Genomic DNA, 17,226 nt, shown 5'->3' with positions numbered 1-17,226 from the left:
CTCTCTCTCTCTCTCTCTCTCTCTCTCTCTCTCTCTCTCTCTCTCTCTCTCTCTCTCTGAGAGAGAAATATGACTTAAACTACTTCATTCTCACAGACTCAAATTACAAGTGCATTTCTACATTTCAAAAATTAAGCATGTGGTTACTTTCCCTACAGCAAGGAAACGTCATTTTCGTACCAATTTTTTTAAATGTTACTCCTGCATTTATGTCAATTTTAGTAAAGTTTAGTAATTTATTTAAATAGTATTTGTACAATGTTTTGGGATTTAGCCCATACTCATGTACTATTGTATCTTAAAATAGTAACAAATAATTTAATCTTATCGACAATTTTTATCTATATGTTATATGTATACAATTAAAATTATTGTAATTGTTATAATTTTAGGATACAATAGTACATGAGTATGGGGGAAAAACTGAAAGGTTGTACAAGTACAAAATATAAAATAGTAATATATTCTAATTGGAAGTTATTGTTGACATCTGAGGCTTTAGGGCGTAAAATCCTGAGGTCATCAATGCCCATGTTTCACGCTTTATAATTTCATTTATATTTATAGTTTTATTTCACTTTAAATAATTCCGAATTTTTTTTAAATAATTACTTCTTTTGTAATTTTATTAAATCTCATTCAAAAGGCCATTCTTTTTTAAGAAAACCAAAACCATTTCCGCATTCTTCTGGTCATCATTCAGAGCATCCGATACGATCGGTCCCACTTCCAATCTACTCAAGTTCGCGGAATAGAAATGACATTCCTCAAATATGTGACTGATCGTAAGTACACTATTGCAGTATTGATATTTTGGCGGTGGCTGCTTACTGATCAGATATCTATGAGTTAAACTTGTATGACCTATTCTCAATCTGGCAATAGTTACCTCCTCCCTGCGATTGGAACGGTTTGATGTGGTCCATGGTTTAATCGGTTTTTTACAGTTTTAATTTGCTTGGCGGGCTTTCATTCTACATGGCTTGCCAACTAGCCAATATTTCATTTTTCATCGGAAGACTTATTTCTTGGGGTGTCAGAATGGCCGCGCCCTGACCTGGAAGAGCAAGTGCTTGTTTAGCTGCAATGTCCGCCAGTTCATTTCCAGCGATCCCCACGTGACCCGGCACCAGTTTTTCCCAAGTTTTCGAGGTGTAATTGTATAATTGTTTGCTGAATGTTTGCTCTTTTTACCTACATTACCTCTATTTAGATTTAATAAGGTCGTTATTTGGGTTTTTATTTTTTTTACATATATTTACTAACTAGATTTTCAGTATATATTTATTAATCGCTCTTTGCTCTTACTTAATTTTCAGTTTACTCTTCTTATAATACCTGAACTATTCATGTTTTTCAACACTATTTATTTATCCATAATGTTAGTTATTTTCTAATCATTCTATATATCCTTTTATTAATTGTTATCTTGCTTTTAGTTCTTAGTTCTGATGAAGGCTATAAATTCTGGCTGAAGCGTTGGCACTAATAAGTTTTTACCTGTTTTCTTCTCTCACCGAACCTTCAACAATCCTATCCTCATACTTACAGTGCAGACGTGGGCTTACCAACATTTGATCAAGTCGAGAGCTATGCGACGTCTATAACTTCGGAGCAATAACGACACTACTTTAAAAGAAGAAATATCTTCCTCTGAACTATTGGAGAGAGGATGATCCTTTCTTCAGGACCCTTCGGAATCATCTCCCAGTATTTTATATACATATAAAATAAGGGATACATTTATATATATTCAGGGAGAGAAAGAAATGCTTTATTTAACCATGCTGCCCAGATACATTAGGTTGCTACAATACACAGCATACCAATCAATCCATGATCGGACATATATACACACATGATACAACAATAATTTTTTTTTCCTTTTACAATCAATACTCGTATACACACTAAATAAAAATATTTTATTATTAATTAACACAATTTTGATCTTTTTTTCCTCTCAACTTTTATTCTTTAAAATTCTCCAACGTTTAGGCCCTCAGGCCATTCTCAAGGATACAACCTTCAATATTGATGTCATTGCTTTTTAAAAAACCCAAAATTGCAGGCTAATTGCCCTAGTCACATATAACTTTTTTTAATAATAAATTGATATCCTAGATTTACAACTTTAGTTTCTTTATATGTAAATATAAATGAAAGAAGGGAAAGTGGTTTGTAAAAAATTTTAAATCTAAGATATCAATTTATTATAAAAAAAAGTTATATGTGACAAGGGCAATTAGCCTGCCATTTTGGGTTTTTTAAAAAGCAATGACATCAATATTGAAGGTTGTATTATTGAGAATGGCCTGAGGGCCGAAACGTTGGAGAATTTTAAAGAATAAAGTCGAGAGGGAAAAAAAAGGATCAAAATTGTGTTAATTAATAATAAACTAAACCACTCTCAAACAATCATATATAAAAAATAATTAATAAAAATATTTTATTTTATTTTAATTTAACAGTTTCGTTACATTTACCAAGTTTATTACATTAAATTGATAATTTTACTCTCCCTATCTCACTCTCTCAGACCTCTCCTTTTATGTTATTTGCTATCCACGTTCGAGCCGTTAAACAAATTTATCATCAGACAGCAATGTAAAGTCAAACCAAAGACATAATAATCACCGCAGTAGATCAGTTTTTAAAAAGAAACAAATAAAACAGATTTACTATGTTTGTTTCTTTGTATAAATCAGTTTTCTAATTTTATTTTGTCTTAAAAGCCTTTGATTTTAATTCCTATTCGTTATATTCTTTTTAAATGTTTTATTTTAATTATATATTTATGTTTCCTATAGGCTCAATGAATAAATGTTTATATCCGAGCAAGTTCGTTTTTCTTTTGAGCCTCCTTCAGAAAGACTGTCTATTTGTTGTGGCTTCAATAACTACTATCCATGGTAAGATTATGAATATAAACTACTCATAGTCCACTCGCCATAATTGAGGTCTTTATGTCCAATAATTTCTTAGATACTGACTTCCAAATCATGAGAAATTATCATTTTGTAATAGTGTAATCCCTTGGTGGTAAGATTTCAAGCTAACAGCCCTGATGAAGACTAGAAACTCTGACCGAAACGTTGGCACGATTAAATAAGTTACTTCAATTTATTTGTGTTTTATTTTGACCGCACCCCTCCCCTCAACCATCTTGTCCTCGTATATCATTTTGTAAATTTATTTTGGAAAATATTATGATAAATACAGTGCTGACCCACACTATTGGCATATAGCTAATTGCAATTCATAACAGCAGTGTCCCATGTGGTCGAGAAAACCCAAGACAATCGCCAGTGAGCTGTGGCCCAGAGCAGAGGAGAACTAGCTATGTTTTTCTATCTGATTTTCTTCCGTCTTCAAAGAAGATCACGATGTAAGAGTAACTCAGAGAAATTGCCTCACAACGGGGGCAGTATAGAGCCGGGAGAAGAGAAAACATGAATAGAGAAAATGCCGCTTTCACCCACATAAAAGTCCAACTGAGTGAGTGTACTCTATTTCATTTCTGACCTGATCTACTTGTTCAGCGACGCATCGATGATTTATTAAAATTCACATGTTTTTTTTTGGCTAACCATCATAATTTGTTGTTACCATAGATTTAGTATTTCTCTCTTGTCCAACAAAACTATAATTATAAATGAATTCATCTTTGTCCAGTTTCAAGTTCTTTAATTGTTGCTTCAATTAAAATTTCAAAGAGCTACAGGCAAACACATGCCATCATCGATAACACCGTCTTCAGCGGTCCCGGCAACCTATCTTATAATAACATACTGGCAAAACAAGATGTTATAATTTGCCAACATATGTACATTCTCATCTGTATATTATAATTTGCTTGTTCTTATTTTTTCAGGTTAGAAAAAAAAAAATTAAGTTCTTTAATCAAATTACATTCCACTCACTAACTCCAACCACCATTCTTAGGTGAGGTAGCATGTGGAATTTAATTTCAGGTACACTTCACACAACTAGGAAAATATGAATTATAATCTACTTTATGGCTCATTTAGCAAGCTCCAAATGGAGCTGTAGTGGAAATTTGTAGGCAAAATATTTAATGATTTATCAAACTTTTCCCATGATATGACTCATTTTCAACATAAGTTACACAATCTCGAAATTATGTAAACATATCGATAAACTACTCGGAAAGAATAAAATACAGTAGATTAATAGCAATAAAAAAAATCTATTTATTGTAAGTGGGTTTCTATGAATACGGTGGACATTTAAAAAAAAAAAAATGGTATATTATCTCTAAGTACCCTCAGAAGTGGTACTTCAGAATCCATACAGTTACTTTCATGTTAACGAATAATTTCGTTGGAATACATCATTTACGACAAAATTTTGAATGAAGGATACATCTACTCACCTTAGTCTCCTCTGAGAGGTCCTTGACGTTGCAGTGGAGCGTGATCTCTGCTCCGAGCTGAACTGTGTTGTTAGCGGGACTCAAACCCGCCTCGAAGTAGGGCTGCGGCTGCTTGGTGCCCTCCGGGATGAGAGATCTCGGGCTGGTCGACTCCTGTCGGAGCAGGTTCAGGAGCTGGTCCAGTTTGGCGTCGTCATTGTGTCCTACAACAGTTAATAATAGGCAAACATTATAATTAACATCTTAGATACTTTCCTGAGATTGGTTAATGTTGTTTAAATAAATAATTTAATTTTTATACATGTTAGTCTCAACTCATTTTATTTTTCTTATAGTCACTATGGTTGTAATAAAGTTTTAACAAATAGTGACAGTGATAAATGAATTTTAATTTTTTCTTTTAATGGGATAATTGGCTAATTACAAATTGTTGTTTTGGTTTGGGCAGAATAGACAGTATCACATTATTTAAATCATTTAGTTCAAAAATTGTATTAAGATTGTCCCTGAGGATGGCCGGATTGGCCGAAACGTCGGACTTATAAGAAAAATAAAATGTGTTGAGACCAAAATGGATAGAAATAAAATTATTTATTTAAAAAAATTATAATTAACGGTAAGACCAAAAACAGTCAAATTCCTGCCTTTAAAATTATTATTATTATTAGCAGGATAATTTGCCTATGTCATCAAAGTACTTTCCTTAAAACTTAAGAAATTAAACTTCGGAATGTTTATTTTGAAGAAAGGATACTAGTTGCAAGATGCGATCCTCATTTTCTAAGGAATAAAAATTGTATTCCTTCAATTATTATTATTGAAGGTAAAAATTAATAGAAAATACTTTGCATAACATCTCTAGATTTCAAAATTGTACGTTTTTGACAAAAATATGAGTTTTTAAGCCCTATGAGTCAAAACAGTCAGAGTTTGTGTTCAGCCAAACACAAAACTAAAAGTACGAAACTAAATATTTAAGGTAGGTATATGCCGATGGCGTTTCAGCAATTACCATTTTATAGAAATTTTTTTTTGTTTTTCAAATTTTTAAGATTTTCTCAAAAATGGGGACGACGATTTTGATTAAATTTATTATGTCAACATAAAATTAAGCAGACTTCTCTTTTCTCATCTTTCTTATACCCCCTTCTCCTTCTCAATTCTATTCTTATTTCTCCTTACCCACGTTATTACTAATAACGTAATATATTACGTGATAATCCACGTTATTAATAATATATTCACCACATATTATTATTATTGTCATGTTTTCTATTCACTTCTTTTGCCTAACTCAACCTTATATGTTGTTTCTTTATTTTAGTATCATACTTACATATTTCATTAGTTACACATATCTTCTTCTATTTAATTATTTTTCTTTCCATAACTTTAATTTTTTAATTATTATTAAATTAAAATATTTATATTTCTTTGTATTATATAACTTTCAAATTTTTATTTACTTGATTATGTTATTCTACTTACAGACTTAATAACCTATATAAACGTTTTATTTTACACTTCTTTCATCACTGTATTTTAATCAATTTTCATTCTTTGTGATTATTTTCTTGTATCATTCTGTTTATATTTTCCTATTTTTATTCATTAATTGTTATCTTTTATTTTATTTCTTTATTATTTTAGTATGTATGAGATCATTCATCACTATTACCTATTGCCCACAACTGTGTGGCAGATTGTAATATCTATCGATAAATAAATCTATCAATTTGAAAAAAAAATAATAGAAAACAAAGGATAAATATAAAATATTAAAGAATTTTATGAATATCTAAAATAGAAAAAAGAAAATCAGAACGGAAAGAGCCGAGACCATCCGTCCGATCTTTCATTACATTTTTTCTGGTAGGAACATAAATAATATTCGCTAAATCCCAAATATTTTAAATTTAACCTCAAGAAACCCTAAAATCAGAATTTTAATAACAATAGAAAAAAAATTCTAAATTCATTTTGTCTTTTTTATACTGTTGTATTCTTGACTGAAAAAAGTTAATATTATTTTAAATAAATCAATTTTAGTCTCAAAACCCATTTTTTTTTTCTTTGTAAGTCCGACGTTTCAGCCGATTCGGCCAACAATATTAATATAATTTCAGAACCATATCATTTTTAAAACAACTTTATGCAGGCTATTCTGTCCATGTCATTTATATCAGTCCACAAATTACCCTGATTTGTCAATTGTTTACATTGAATTAAAATTTTTGATCACAGCCAATCTTATCTATAATAATTTATCAGAACTATGATAAAAGATAGTTATATGGCTATGATAATTTATAATAGAAAAGGTTGAATCTAATCAAAAGTGTTAATTTTTTATTCAATGTGAACAATTGACAAATTAGGGTAATTTGTGGGCTGGAATTAATGACCTGGGCAGAATGGCCTGCAAAGTTTTTTTGTAAATGATGTAGATCTAAAATTACATTAAGATTGTCGTTGAGGATGGGCAAAATTTGAGGCTAAATTGGATAAAATTTATTTATTTAAACAATAGTAACCAGTCTCAAAAGTGTAAAGATTATAAATAAAGTTAATATTAGTTATTTCTATTCTAAGAACCCTAAATATGTATTTCTATAGCAACAGAAAAATAAAAATCTTTTCTTCAAAATTTTATCATTCCTCCTATAATTTTTTTTTTCAAATCACAAAAAATAGACATAACTTAGACATGAGCCCAATAATCTATAAGAAAATATGGGAACTTGTGAAGGGTAGTAAGTAAATGTTGTGTGACCACAAAAGATTTTTTTTGAGATATGAAACATGGCGGATTCTTAGTCTATCACACTAAGAATCCGCCATGTTTCACTTCATTAAGTTTATTTCGGCAGAGGAGTGGACTCAGTTACTTCTTCTCCAGCGCACTTCAATAGAAAGAGATATTTTCAATAATGGATTTTCAAAAAGAATATAATTGATTCTATATCAGTAACTTATCAATAGTCAACAGCTACAATTTTAAGCTTCAGGAGATATCGTATATTTTATATAATAAAGAAGGCTTTCTCAAAAGACAGCTGGATGATTTTAAATATATTTTCCACGTCAATATTCCCCCTATATCTAAATCTGTTCAGTCAAAAAATTAATTGGAAAGTTTAAAAAAAGAAATTTTAATTGTATTTTTCATAAAGATAGTGGAAATGTACTTAGCTTCATTGTGAACTAAGCCATCGGTATTATATTTCTGTCTAATTTCAACTTCGACAACAAGCAACTTCTTGGAGGCTGAATATTAATATATTTGACTAATATTTATTTCTTGTTTTATAGAAAGAGACGAATCGATGAGCATATAATAACCGTGATGAAAATGTACACTTTCTGATCTACACGCAAAAAAATACTTGATTTTGTTAATATTTTTTTTTTGTTTGAGAAATCGGAATAACCTATTACCTACTCAGGAAGATGCTGAACATGACCTATACAGGCCCATCTGGATTTACGGAGTTGAACTTAGGGGCGCCACTAAACCATCAAATTCCTCCCGAATCCAATCCTTACAGTCCAAAATCCTTCGTAAAATCCTTAATGCTCCTTACTTTATCACGAATCAAGTCATCCATCAGGACCTCAATGTCTCATATATTGCCGATTTGGCCTGAACCAGATACCAATCTATCCATGATAAACTTCCCAACTATCCAAATCATCTCGTTTCTAACCTGGCTTCTCCTTCATAACCTAATAATCCTCCTAGGCGTCTGAAAAGAAGGCGGCCTCAATATCTTCTCCTCTAGAAATGTTATAAGAGTTATGTTAATGAGCTGATTCTCCACATGTTTGTATCACTCACAGCAAATTTACTTTCTATATACATTTTTATACAGTTGTAAATAACAATAAATAAATTATTAAAAAAAAAAAAAAAAAAAAAAAAAGATTGGCATTAAAGATGACTGAATTGGCTAAAACGTAGGACTTTTAAACAAAAATAGTGTTTTGAGACTTAAATTGGATACCAATTATTTATTTAAAATAAAAAATAAGCAGCCTCAAGAAAGTGAAAAGATTATATACAATAAATATGTTTATTAAGTTCTCCTTAATCATAAAGATATTTCATCTGACAATACAATCTAATGTAAACCCGACTTGATTTTATAGTTGCATGCACCTGGAATGCTACCTGATTAGCATAAGTTAGTAAACTGATGAACCCGACACAATTGGAAAGTATATCAAAGGAGAAACTATACAAAATTCTAGGGTATGTAGTTCTTGGTTTAGATAAAGTGATATACAATATAAATATACAAAAAAGATACACAAATACACAATATAAATATACAAAAAAGATACACAATAAATATACAAAAAAGATACACAATATAAATATACAAAAAAGATACACAAATACACAATATAAATATACAAAAAAGATACACAAATACACAATAAATGCTGTTTCTATATCTCTCATCCGCCTCAGAACCATCAGTATATGAACATTTTGATAAGTTATATCATTTTTCTTCTCAGTTATCATTAGCTGGATACATACGTGTCATAGGTTTAATCTCCAGGAGTTTTATTACATTTTATTTAATAATATTTAAAAATACCTTTATTAAAAGGAATCTGGAATATTTAAAATATATTATCCGAACCTTTTCTTCGTATTCCATAAACAACAGCTTCTTGGTACTCTGATATTATCAGTTTCTCGCAACCTCTTCATCGAGAGTACAAGAGCCAAAAGCTGGCTATGTAATCCATGCTTAGCTCTAATCATTTCATGGAAATTTATTCGACAAAGGTATTACTGTACTTAATCTATAATTTGGTTCATCTCTGCATTAATAGTTTCATCGGAAACCCTTCAAAGTTTATTATGATAATCGATTTCTATGGGGATATTATCAGAATATGTCAATTTGTTGTTTCTGATAAAATAAGTGAAGGGGACTGTACAATTAATGAAAGACAATAATCTATTACATAAATAAAAATAAAACATAATTTTTAATAATTCAGTATTTAAAAAAAATGAATATAGGGAGTATGCCAAAAAGAGGGTACATTTAGTATAAGAGCTAGGTAGAAAAACGAGTCAGTTATTTCACACCAATTTTTTATTACTTTAATGAAAAATCATTAAGTATAATTACTAGTAAAAATTTATAAGTATCCCAAGCATAGTTAGAACAATAATCAGCATAGTTAGAACAATAGTTAGCATAGAGGAAACAAATAATCGCTGTTTTAAAATTTAAAAAAAAAAAATTAAATAAATCAAAACTTGTATCCTTTTTTGTCTCAACACTTTTTATTTTTCACCAGTCCAACGTTTCGGTCATTTTAGCCATCCTCAAGGACATCTTCAATTATAATTTCTTCCTCACATTAAATTTAGAGTTACTTTTGCAGGCAATTCTGTCCAGGTCCTTAATTATAAGTAAAAGCCTATTTTTTTAAAATTAGTAAAATAAAATTTAAGTGTGGATAATCTTATATAAGAAGAATTAAATATTTATGATTTTAATTTTTAAAAAATAGGCTTTTAACTTATAATTAATGAATGACCTGGGCATAATAGCCTGCAAAATAAATTCTAAATTTAATATGAAGAAGAATTTATAATTAAAGATATCCTTGAGGATGGCTAAAATGGCCGAAACGTTGGACTGGTGAAAAATAAAAAGTGTTGAGACAAAAAAGGATACAAGTTTTGATTTATTTAATAAATAATTACCTTGTCTCAAGAAATTGAAATAATATAATTAAATTAAAAAAAATTGTTCATTCACAACTCCATAACTTTAAAGCTACATACAAAATGACAGAAAACTAATGAATAACATTCAAAGGAAATATCGAAATAAAAACAACGAAACATAAGTAGTGAATTTATTTTGGGAAAACTAACTAACCACGGAAGGAGTAGACGATTTTGTGATATTTGCACATGAATATGAATTTTTCATATGAAATTTTGCCCAAATAACCTTAAATCAATTTATTTTAACAAATATCGTGAAAAATGGTACAGCTACGAAGATAAATATTTTATAGTACGTTGAGCTAGCTTTAATTTGAGTGCTAATAGAAATCTGTACGTCTCATGGTTCTTGATAAAGAGTTTAGACAAACTAAATTCAGTAACTGCTGGTTTTTTTATCTCAATAACTATTGAATGTAAATAACACTATTAGGCCTCATATTTTAGTAAAGTTGCTCTACTTACAATCTTTATCTCGAAAACCATTCGACGTACAAATGTCTATTACCAAAGCATAGCTAGTATAATGTACCATAAAATAGTTCATGACGTTTATCTTCGTAAGAGTAGTAGTTTTTATGATATTTGCTAAAATAAATTGATTTATAGCTGCAAAATGTATATTCATATATGCAAAATTCTCATGTGAAAATATCATAAAATACTCCTACAAAGACAAAAGTTATGAAATACTTTATAGTACATTTAACATCTGTACGTGCTATGGTTTGTGATACATATGTTTTCAGAAGTCACACTTTATGTTCGAATAACTAGAAATCGACACTTTGTCGAAAATCATGAAAACTACTATTCCTACGAAGATTAACTACTTTATAGTAAATTAAATTAGCCTTAATTTTAGTGTTAGTAGACATATGTACGTCGAATAGTTTTTGAGATATGGATCTCTTAAAATAAATTCATTAATAACTGATTTTCAGTGCATTTTTTATGAAATGTTACTTTTTAAAAGGTTATATCGTGAGAACTATAGAACGTAAATGGCTTATATTTTAGTAAATTTACTCTTCTTTAAATGTTATTTCATAAGGTTTTCTAGTGCTATAGGTAGTTTCAAAGACATGGAGTTCTGAATAAACTATTAATTTTTATTAATATTTTGAAACAGCCCCTAATTTGTTTTCACCTAACTAGGCTTTGCAAACTCATTAATTTTGAATAGTATCTATACATAGGTCTCGTTAAAGTAATAAAAAATTGAGAGAGTGGATGGTGGATAGTGAGAGTTAGGAGAAGGAGAAGTAGGCGTAGAACGGTTGATGTAAGAGTTTAAAAGTTTGTTTATGATGTGAAATGGAAAATCATTAGAAAGCAAGATAGTCTTAATACAGTAAATCCTTGTGTTGTGGTATTGGGGATCGGATAAGGAAAGGCAACGGTGTATGAGATTTTTGGCAATATTGATATTTTGATAATGGGGGTGCTGGGAAAAATAGTTTAGTAGCCTACCGGAGTAAGTGGGTTTATTATGCCAGTCAGTGGACAAGGAGCCGTCATTATTCTTTATAATAAGGAGATCGAGAAAGGGGAAGGAAGAGTTAGTTTCGGTTTCAACGGTGAATTAAAGGCGAGGGTGGTAAGAGTTAAAAGAAGAAAGGATAAGAGAGATTTTATATTTTTCCACTTCATATCATAAACAAAGTTTTAAACTCTTACATCAACCGTTCTACACATACTTATCCTTCTCCAAACTCTGTTCATCCACCATCCACTCTCTCAATTTATAGATACCTTACATATGTCTCCTCTCTCACTGACAACATATAAAAATTCAACCATTCCTTCACTACGTGTTGGGCTTAAGTCTCAAAATAAACTATCTAACTTTTTTATTAATCAAAATTTGGGTTGAAGTAACTAAATTTTTTTTTACTGGGCTATACTTGTACCAAATCGCCCTTTGGGCCAGTGAAACAGAGTAATTACTTATTGCGTAAGCTATCATTTAAATATAGTTATTAAAAAATATATTACTTTACCAGTTTTGAATTTACATTCTTGATAATATTATATTGTTTATAACGATAAGCATATTTCTTGTATTCCGAATGAATTAAAGAGACGAAGAAAGAATATCGAAGAAAGAAAATACCCAGGGGTAAATTACTTATAAATAAAATTAGATAATGAAGTGAACTTTTAAATATTATCGTTGTAGAGCTAATGGGAAAGGGTCGGTTCAGTTTTAATTCTGAAATAATAAAATCATAATAGCAAATTAAATCACTTAATAAAATCTGCAATTCACAAGCGAAAATTCGCCGAGGAGAAAACGTTAATCCAAGAAGGTGGAGGTTACTTCACTGTTGAATATTTAATGAAACTTGAAGGTAACATTAAAGTTGGCCTCTTGAATATTTTACCTGTAACTGCGAGTACTCAACGAGATACTTTACAAGATGGCTAGATTAGATTGTAAACTATATTATAGCATTCCATCCCTTCGGCTTTTAGCGACATTTCTAACTTCACATCCACTGACTTAGCCAATTCACCTAATTAATTCCAAGTTACCAGGAACTCTCGCAAGAGGAGTAGATAACATTTTGCGTTAAGCATTTGATATAACCCAAGCTGCTTTAAATATTATACAATATAGTCCAGGCAAAGGGGGTGCCTACCTGGATAGATTTGATATTTGTCCATTTTTTTAAAAATTTTAAAATCACGAATTTGTGACTTGACACTTTTTTCAGAATAAAAAAAAAATTAATATTTTTTCTATTTTTTTTTTATTAAAGATCTTTCAATCAAGCAGTGGTTTCCTAAATCTCGAGTTTAAGTCAATATTTTACTATAAGTCAATTTATTTTCATGTATATAAAAACATAAAAAATAAAAAAAATCTTTTTTAGCCCTGAAGAAGCCCTGCAACGTGGGGCGAAACGTTGGCTCATTAAAATAGTATATTTCTACTATTTGAGTTTTTTTTTTTACCGCACCCGGACCATATTCCTTTCATCTTTACACACGGTCAATCAATAATCTTCCATAAAAAATAAATATTTAGCATTGCAAAATATGAGGTGCTTCTTGCACGAGACTATACCTTCCCACCCCTACTATCTACTGTTAAAAAAATAACTTACAAACTTACGACCATTTATGGCTAACAAGGACCTAAATATATAAAGAAGTCGATGTTTTTTTATTTGTTCTTTCATTTTTTGTTGCTATTTTTTCTCTAAATTATTATTTTATTTTTTATTGATCTTTACTATTTTAATTATAATTGTTCTCTCCCCATAATAATGTCTAATATCTCTCCTCTAACTATAATATCTCTCCCCACTATCAACTGTTAAAAAAGAACTTATAAACTATGTGTCACATAGATTTGTTATACGCAGGCTGTACATTTTCATTGAGTTTCGCTGAAGGATTCTGAATTTTTATTGCCAAACTCACCAGCGTCCGTCATTTCTTGGGACTACTTTTTGCTACTTTTCGAAAGAATCAATCGAGCGGTTTCGGAGTTTTCGATAGATTTTTAGATTTAGACCAAATAGATTTTATCTTCAAAAATACTGACTGCCCTACAGTATTCTTTCATAATGTTACTCTTACCCCCGATGGACAGATCCACTTCATTGGACTACATTTGGACAAAAGAACTACATCTAAACTTCCAATCCATTACAAACCACCGTTCAACATTAATATAAAAAGGCCTATTTGGATATACGGAGTTGAATTTTGGGCCTCTACTAAACCTTCGAATTCCTCTCGCATCCAATTCTTATAGTCCCAAATCTTTTCTTGAATCCTCAATGCTCCTTTATTTATCGCAAATAAAATCTACAATGTTCCATATGTAACCGATCTAGCCCGAACCAGATATCAATCCTTCCATTTTAAACTCCCTAACCACTCAAACCTACTAGTTTCTAACCTTGCTTCCTCTTCCATTCCAGTGGATAGTCCGAGGGGCCTGAAAAGAAGATGGCCTGAGGCCTTCTAATGTAGAAATGTCATTAGAGTGTTACCAATAGGTAGTTTCTCTACAAGCCTTTATCATATTATATTCAAACATCAAATTAACTAGATATATTTTTATGTAAATATAGATGAAAAGTTACAAAAACTACAGTTTCATTTAACGATGTTACTCTTACGCCTGTCGAACAGATCCGCTACCTTGGACTACAGTTGGACAAGCAATTAACCTGGAATCCTCACACCAGACTGAAAACACAGGAAACTGCACGTCGATTTCGACTATTACAGCATTTACTAGACAAACGGTCTAAACTTCCAACACATAACAAAAGACTGATCCACATGACTGTAATAAGGCCGATCTGGACATATGGAGTTGAGCTTTGGGGCTCCACTAAACCTTCGAATTCCTCTCGTTTTGAATCCTTACAATCCAAAATCCTTCATAAAAACCTCAATGCTCCTTTTTTTGTCACAAATAAAATCATACATAAAGATCTTAATGTTCCCTATGTAACTGATCTAGCCCGAACCAGATATAAACTCCCTAACCACTCAAACCCCCTAGTTTCTAACCTTGCATCCTCTTCCATTCCTGACAATCCTCCGAGGGGCCTTAAAAGAAGATGGTCACGGGACCCGCTAATGTAAAATGTCATTAGAGTGCTACCAATGGGTAGTTTCTCTATACGCCTGTAACACTCCAATTTAACTTAGATCAGATTTAATAAATGTATTATAATGTACAGTTTTAAATAGCAATAAATAAATATTAAAAAAAAGATTAAGTCACAGTAGTATTAAAGAAAATGTATTATGACAAGATAAAGACAGTATGAGTTACACTCTTATACTATTTTTTATCTTCAATTTTTTTAAAACTACAATTAATTGATGTTATAAATCAGGAGTCCTAATGAAATCAAAACTTCATTAGCATAGGGGATTATTTTCTGTCATTAATGAAACAATTAAATCACTTTTTATTTGTTTTTAAACCAAAATAGGGGGGGGGGCGAAAAGAATCTTGGAAATTGTGTTCTACTCCTAATATATTATTTAATTTTTTTTTTTTGCGTAGTGAGCAATCAAATCAAATCATATCACATCTATACTTCGACATCTATTGAATATTTAGGTTTTAAATCAAAGCTCCTCTGGTGAATCTATCAGCATGATCCCATAGTGGAAAATAGATCTTGAATGTTGGTTGCGAGTAAATCTGCTCCTAACGTTGATATATCACAACCAGCGATCCCTCCTTCCCCTGACCATTAGTCATCCGAGTTCTTTATGCCCTGCCTACTATCAGATAACGACCATATATAAATGGCAAATTGTGTTTGCACACTTCTCGGCAAACGTTTCACTTAATCTAACATTCCCTCCTACCACTCTCTTTACATATTCAGTTACAAATGGCCTTATGTAAGACAGAGCTTGATGGATATATCACGCACGTAAGGCATTCAAAAAAATTTACGTGTAGGAGTACGATATGAAGAAAAAATGTTTTCGTTACCCAAATGTATTTATTTATGTTTTTTTTTTTTAATTAATTTATTGATATTTACAACTGTATAAAAAATACAACAAGTAAATTTGATCATAATGACATAATGATATGATACAGCATGTAGAGAAACTACCCAGTAGTAGAAATCTAAAAACATTTTACAATATAAGGTAACGAGGCCATCTTCTTTTCGGGCACCTCGGAGGATTGCCAGGAATGGAAGAGGAAGCAAGGTTAGAAACTAGTATGTTTGGGTGGTTAGGGAGTTTATTTTGGAAGGAATAATATCGGGTTCGGGCTAGATCGGTTAAAAAAAAATTCTCAACCAAAATATTTAGAATATTTATGGCTTTCTCTTGATTTTATTCAGACATTTCAATGACGATTCCGCCGTGGAAAAAAATAAATAAATGTCACTAAAATTTCTTAATAGATGATATAAAAATATATAAAATTAATAAAACAAAAATATTTTTATTTAGGTTTAATTTTTGCAATGTGGGTTTAATCAGTTTCTCTATCTGGACATACGGAATTGACCTTTCTGACTCCACAAAACCATTAAATTCCTCCCCTAAACAATCGTTACAATCCAAAATCATTTATTCTCCTTTTAAACTTATCTATAAAGACCTCAACATCCCATTCGTTTCAGATTTGGGCCGAAATAGATATATCTCCTTTCATTCCAAAATCCTTACCCACTCAAACACATTGAGGACTAATGCTTAATCTCTCACCCTTAATCATTAAAAATCTCTGATAATCTTCTGAGAGGCACCATAAAAGAAGATGGGCACGGAATCTTCTAATCTAACCAATGGATGGTTTCTTCCCAAGATTAATATGTGTTATGTATCACATATAATTATTGCATTTTTTTTTTTATACGGTTGCAAATTTCAATAAATAAAAAGATTTCCTAAACATTTTTCTACAGACATTCTCATTAATAATTTAAGTATTTTAGTTATAATAATTCAGAATATTTTATAAAAAATGTAATATTCCTTTAATAAATTTTTCAATACCAAAATTTAGCTATAACAAATTTAAAATTTAATATGAAATACGACATAATTCATATCAATGAATCACTAACATGACTGAAAAAATGTGCATATCTCGTGGTGCGAAACTGGAGAATGATAATTTATTTTTTACTATTTGAGCTAATTTTTTGAACAACACCTTCCCTTATTAATTTTATACAGTAAACTAATAATCTAATATTTTCTTTTTATCGTAAATTCTCTAATTTATTTTTATTTAAAAATTTATAAATCTTAATGCACCGCTGAAACATTTTTTTGGAGTAAAACATTGATGTGTAAAAGTTAATAAATATAATTTATTTTAAATGTTTTTTAACAACTATAAAGATATATTTCCACGTATTATTTCTAAAACCGTGGTTATCACAGGTAAATAACATCATACAAACTATATTAGGCTTAGTACGAATCCTGGAATTAGCAATAACTACCAACACAAGATAGGCATAAGTGATTTTTTTAAATTAGAAAATGGAAGCTGTAACAAGTCTCTTAAAAATATTATACATGAAAATCCGGTATAAAATATGTA

General features: G+C 30.3%; 1 protein-coding gene across 1 annotated transcript in view; it reads right to left on the bottom strand.

Annotated features, from left to right (window-relative positions):
- LOC106680638 (zwei Ig domain protein zig-8) overlaps positions 1 to 17,226 on the bottom strand; it is a gene marked incomplete at its 5' end in the record, with an annotated part of 485,449 nt that overhangs the window by 137,448 nt on the left and 330,775 nt on the right. Inside the window, 1 exon segment of the mRNA XM_067047092.1 lies at positions 4,397 to 4,599. Within this exon segment, the coding sequence (XP_066903193.1) occupies positions 4,397 to 4,599 (203 nt within the window).

This window comes from Halyomorpha halys, unplaced genomic scaffold, assembly GCF_000696795.3.
Source record: "Halyomorpha halys isolate HHAL.00 unplaced genomic scaffold, Hhal_1.1 Scaffold272.1, whole genome shotgun sequence".
NCBI lineage: Eukaryota > Metazoa > Arthropoda > Insecta > Hemiptera > Pentatomidae > Halyomorpha > Halyomorpha halys.
This window is presented reverse-complemented; position numbering and strand designations above follow the sequence as displayed.